Source organism: Nanorana parkeri, unplaced genomic scaffold, assembly GCF_000935625.1.
Source record: "Nanorana parkeri isolate BGI_ZX_2015 unplaced genomic scaffold, ASM93562v1 scaffold129, whole genome shotgun sequence".
In the NCBI taxonomy this organism is placed as follows: domain Eukaryota; kingdom Metazoa; phylum Chordata; class Amphibia; order Anura; family Dicroglossidae; genus Nanorana; species Nanorana parkeri.
Window position 1 is genome coordinate 1,697,825 of NW_017306397.1, and position 6,000 is coordinate 1,703,824.

At 40.9% G+C, this 6,000-nt stretch overlaps 1 protein-coding gene across 1 annotated transcript in view; it reads right to left on the reverse strand.

Annotated features, from left to right (window-relative positions):
* SKIL (SKI like proto-oncogene) overlaps positions 1 to 6,000 on the reverse strand; it is a 41,345-nt gene that overhangs the window by 7,481 nt on the left and 27,864 nt on the right. Inside the window, exons 3-4 of the mRNA XM_018553771.1 lie at positions 4,701 to 4,945; positions 1,336 to 1,493 (exon numbers count right to left, since the gene is read on the reverse strand). Coding sequence (XP_018409273.1) covers positions 1,336 to 1,493; positions 4,701 to 4,945 — 403 coding nt within the window. The remainder of the gene's footprint in view (positions 1 to 1,335; positions 1,494 to 4,700; positions 4,946 to 6,000) is intronic.

Sequence of the window (6,000 nt, forward strand, 5' to 3'; positions counted from 1 at the left end):
TTAAGAGCTTGTTCACACCAAATGCAGATCAGATCTGCACGAGTTTCTGCACACGCAGTGCAGTGGGTTGTGCCGCGTTTTTGATGCGCTGCGGGCCGTTTTTTATTTTAAAATGGGCTTTCAGTGCGTTCCAGGGCGTTTGCATGCGTTTTTGATGTGTTCCAGAGCAGGTAAAATAGGGGTTGCTGCAGTTTTTTTTACATGCTCTGTAACTGAACGCTGTGGTGTGAACTAGAGCCCAAAATACCATTGGAATACATTGGACGCAGTTTTGATTCGGCCTGTAACTGCTCTGGTCCTGGAACGCGCTTGGTGTGAACAAGGCCTTAGAGACTGAATATGTTGGGAGCGTGCACGAGCACCTGATTTCTCTCTGCACTGGGCGTTCCAAAAACACTAAAAAGGAGTGGCGTTATTTTCTCTACACTTCGGCAGGTGTCACCAAAACATTTGTCTCCAGTGGAAGATTTCCCCTCGCTCTAATAACTCTCAAAAATAGGATTTCTCTTCAGTTTCTGTCTTGGTGACAATGGTCACCAGGTTAAACAGAGAGTAAACCTTCCTCCCCAGTGGGACAGATACATAGAAATAAAAACTGGCAGGGCTTGCAGTCCTTCCCTACTCAACTAAAAAAGAAAAAGTTTAGCCTTTACATATGCTTAAATCTTTCTTTTAACATAAGTAAAACCATATTTCTTTACACTAAGGGAGGGATTACTTCTTATATGTCTGCATGTCCTTGATTGGTGCCTGTTCTCGTACAACTCCAACCCAGGTTCACATGTGCACCAATGGGCAAACTTTTGCTTGTTTGCTCTAAAGAGGTGATCATCAATTAAAGAAAGTCCTCAATATAAATGTCCCCATTTTTGTTTTTTTGACTAGTCAGGCTGATCATGACCCATGGAATCCCTTCCTATAATTCCTCACTTTGAGCCTGAGAAACTCAAGGGTTTTATTATGACAACAGTGGAACCCGAAAGTTACACTTAACGGCTGCCAAGGCTGCATCTTTCAGTCTGAGGTTCCATGTGCCTTCAAAATCAACCTGTGGCTGGGTCATGGACATTCAATTATGTACATATTCTTAACAATCACAAAATGAGCTTTAAAACAAGCCCTCAGACATCCTAGTGGCAGGCACAGTAAAGCAGGAGCTTTATGTCATTATCTCAGAAAGATCCGCATATACTGCTCCCCCTCCCAGAAGGGATTAGCAGCCTTCTATTCTCTAATTTAAAGGATAATTCCACTTTCTCACCAAATGTGAGAAAATGTAATTACTCCCGCAAATGAGACAAGAAAACAACAAAAAAAATACACAGGCTTTCTTACCGTCTGGATTTGTTGTTTCTTCTGTAAAATGTAATTCAATTTTTCCTGTTGCTTGAGAAAAGTTTTTACCACTTCTTCCATGATGTGACCCTTGTCATCCTCACACAGGTTGTCCTTGCAGGGTGTCCCATCTTTCTCCGTCTCCCCAAAATCAGGCTCTGTGGCAGGCAAAAAAGCTTGGTCTTAATACAGAGGACATTAGGTGACTTTCCACGGGTACATTTACAAGTAGGGTAAAAGGCAGTAGTCTTAGTTAGACCTTAAGAAGCCACTCCATAAGATTTCCATTTAACCATTTACAGGCTAAACAACAGACCGTATGTGAACGGTTTTCCTTTTTCTGTCCAGCCACCATGAATCATATGCTTCTGTCGAAAAAGTGTCGGGGTGGGGATGCCACTGTCTCCATTACGTTATGGAACAATGGGGTCACCTTCCCGCCTACAGCCTTCAGACTGTGCAATAAAAGGAGCAACTAATTGATTAGTAATAAGCGCTGCCCCAAAGCTCTCTTCCGCTGTCAGCATGCACACTGTCAGCACATGTGTATGCAGCAGGCATGACTGGCTCCTAGTAATGCCCCTCCTTCTCCCAGTCTGAGTGATGGTGGGCAGGGAATAACAGGGCTTGATAATCGGATTCCAGCGCAGAGGGCTAGATGTATTTAAAATACATTTTTAAAAGACTACACAAAATTTATATATATAGATCTAGATCTATATCTATATATAGATATAGATCTAGATCTATATATAGATATATAGATATCTATATATATCTATATCTATATATATATTATATACATACATACATACATAAAATATATATATTTATTTTTTAAAATAGTTAGCTGGAGTTATACTTCAAATGTTTTAAAGCAGTTTAGGTTTTCAAATGCATTCTGTGTGCAAAAACGACCACCCAATGCAGCACATTTGAAACAAATACTTCTAAATAACAATTTTGTTATAGAGTAATTTGATAATCCTGTATTGGCTGAGAAGCGAGGCTGAACAGCGGTTGTTTCAGAGGGAGTATCGGGAAGGCAATAAAAGGAGAGATGTTGGGAGCAATACATTCTCTTCATCTTTTATAGCCTGTGATTGTTTAATAAATCTTTTTCAGATATATGCTGGAGATCATAAAATGACCACAGACTAGGAAACATGCAGTTTATCTTTTACTATAGCGAAGGGTACAAGAGAACAGCAATAATGCAGGCAGGCCTGTGAGACTAGAACAAGGCTCCAGCAACAGCAGGCAGCTTATACTCGGCCATTTCACATAATCCCTGCTAACTATTCAGAGAAACAGCATACGTGTTTCAGGAGAACGTATTCCATCATCATTTGTGAACCTAAGATTTTCTAATCGTTATTTTTCCAGCCAGAGAACTCAAAATGCCTCTCCTATGACATAACACTGCTAAACCATTTCATTGTTCCCAGATCAGGACTAACGCTGGCCATAAGCAGTCACATCACTTGTCAGATTCAGCAAAAGATCATCGTAGCCTATTCTCCAAATATACAAAATAAACTAGTGGAACATTCCTCCTAATATAAAAATGTGGCCAAGATATGCAGTACTGTGCAAAAGTTTTAGTAGGTTAAAAAAACAAACTGTAAACTAAGAATGCTTTCAAAAATTTATATATTTTTTGTTTATTTTTATCAATTTAGAAAATGCAAAGTGAGTGAAAAGAAGAAAGAGCTAAGTCAATCCAATATTTGGTGTGACTACCCTGTTGGCTTCAAAGCAGCATCAATTCTTAAGGTGGCCATACACTTTACAACCATCGCACGACTTTCGTTGTGCGCTGGTTGTAAGGTGATTAAAATTCCATACGAACTGCCCATCTTAAACAGGCAGATCGTGTACTTGCGACCATCGCAAGTCCTCCCCTCTGAGGGGAGGGCTTACAGATGATTGCATTGCTGAGCGGGCAGTGTGCGCTTGCGCACCTCGGCCCATGCGGCTTTCGTCTTGCGATCACGCTACCAGCGTACTCGCGAGACGAAAGTTGTGCGACCATACAGTATATGCGGTCGCACGGCGCCCATACACCTTACGATTATCGTACGATCGCGGGATCACCCGCGATTATCGTCAGGTGTATGGGCAGCTTAAAAGGTGCCCATACACCTGCCGATTACCGTACGATAATCGGGTGATCCCGCGATCATACGATAATCGTCAGTTGTATGGAAGGCGTGCAACCGTTTCTACTGTACGGTCGCACGTCTTTTATCTTCCGAGCACGCTTGAAAACCTGCCGAAAATCGTAAGATAACCTATGCAGCATTTTTGGCAGCCAACCACACCCCACCAAGGAGATGAGTTGGGGTGCCATTCACAAGTGGCCCCGCAACACCCTGACACACGCGTTACCCCAGCACAATGGTGTGGATGGGCCCGTCTTGCAAAGGGGAAAAAGGGGCATTTCTGACAAGGTCGGTTAGATTGCAGAGTGTACTAGGTAATCCGCAGTCAATCTCTGGTGCTTACTGCACTGTATATAGTATTATTCAGACACACAAAGCAAAGGTTATAACAGGAACATAGAGAGGACTATGAGAATGAAGGTCATCGGCAAAATATATACATGACTGAATATCATTTTGTCACTTAAGTTAATTATACTCACAACTAAAACATTAACACATACTGGAAAGACTATTTACATTTAAATCTCCCATACATACACATCTAGAAAAAAACAAAAACAAAACATAGAAAAGAACATACAATGCTTTTAAATCATTTGTTTTGCTCATTAATTCTCCATGATTAGTGTAACTGGGGGCATTAGTAAAGATGTGTTCTTTGGCTACATACTTTGAGTTAAAAAGGTGTTCTCTCCCATCTCAGAAAGGTGAGAGGTTTGCACTATGAGCACTGTTCATCACAGACAATTTACCCGGGTCTGCTGACAAACACACCATAGATATATTATGGAAGAGCACATATAATGGAACCTTCAGAAATCTATTGCACATGAATGGCTTTCCAGTGACAGAATTGCCTTCACTTAAAAGAAAATTTGAGCACTATCACCCCCAAAAAAGAAAGGAGCATGACATTTTTTAAAGCATGAGGTCAGATTCTGTTTTTTTACATCCAGGATTTAGGCACAGTAAGGAATATAAAAAGATCCATTAGGAATAGCACCATAGTTGTGTTACAGGGTCTCTGGGACAGCTGTACAGCAGGTTTAATGTCTTATCATAAGGTTTTATCACATCCCCGGGGACAACAACGCAATTAGGGAGATAATTCCACATATCAACAGAAAACGAAGCAGTTTATCATCAGGACATCTTGCCTTACCATGGCAAGAGGAAAGGTTCACATGTTTTACTTACGCTGTCTATTACTGTTTTCTGTATCGCATTTCTGATCTACTCTCTCTTGCTCCTCTATGGAGAGGTCAGGGTGTGAGGTAACAGATTTATGTTTGGTGCTTCGGGCCTGAATCTCCGACTCTGCCACAGATTGCTTACTTGTCTCAGTCTCTCTTCGTACAGGCTTGGAGTCCTTGTTTTGCGATAACGCAGCAGAGAGGGACACGTTGGGGGCCACCACTTTGTCATACATGTAGAGATAGTAGCTGCATAAAATGAGAAATACAAAATATGTTTACATTTTCTTTTATCCTGCATTTGTTGCTGTATGAGAATCAATGGAAAGAACAGAATCAAATGCACACTTAAAGTGTATTTCCACTTTTGAAAACAAATTTAAGAAAACCCTGCTATATGTTTGTTGCTTCTATTCACTCATCATACCTAAAAATAGCTTTTAAAAAATATTTCTTACCTTTTACATATCTCTGTAACAGGCCTTTGGACAGATTGCAAGGTTTTCTGAAGAATTTGAAAGTGATAGGAAACTCTGACTGTCCCCATGGAAAGACTAGGGACACCCTGGCTTCTTCTCATTAACATACCATGCTTCTAGATCTGTAACAACTCGTTAGGACAAACAGTGTTCTAGTTTACAACTGCCAGCACAGTACAGACAGGGTTAATTAGGTTAACACTAAAGGGACTTTAAAGTCACTGTTTTTTTTGCCTATTCTGTTTCTGCTTTTAATACTTACCTTATGTGATGCCTCTTGATCCGATCATCATCTTTCTTCCACTCGTTTTCAGCAGTCCCTCCAGTGCTGGTGACAGTCTCTGATCCAGCGCAGACTGCTGTTTCTTCTTGTCCCACCGACACTGCCTGACGTGTAGAGCTGCAGCTAACGATTATTTTCAAAATCGATTAGTTAGCCGATTATTAAGTTCGATTAATCGGTTAATCGGATAAAAAATAAAATAAATTTTAAAAAAATGGCTCCAGGGATGGACTACTAGTTTGTATTGAGATTGCACTCCATCACAGGAGCAAGCTTGGAGCGGTAGAAGTAAAAAAGAAAAAAAAGATTAATCGATTATTGAAAAAGTTGACAACTTTTTCAATAATCGATTATAATCTATTATGTCGATTAGTTGTTGCAGCCCTACTGACGTGCACGCTCCCAGCTGTGTGCATTGACTTTCATGGAGTCCTTCCTCTTCTTCCTGCCGGTGATCACCACTGTGTATGTCCCCACCCCATAATCCTCCTTCACCTGGCATTGAGATCTGTGTTCTTCAGCTGGGAGCGAGCGGCGCAGAC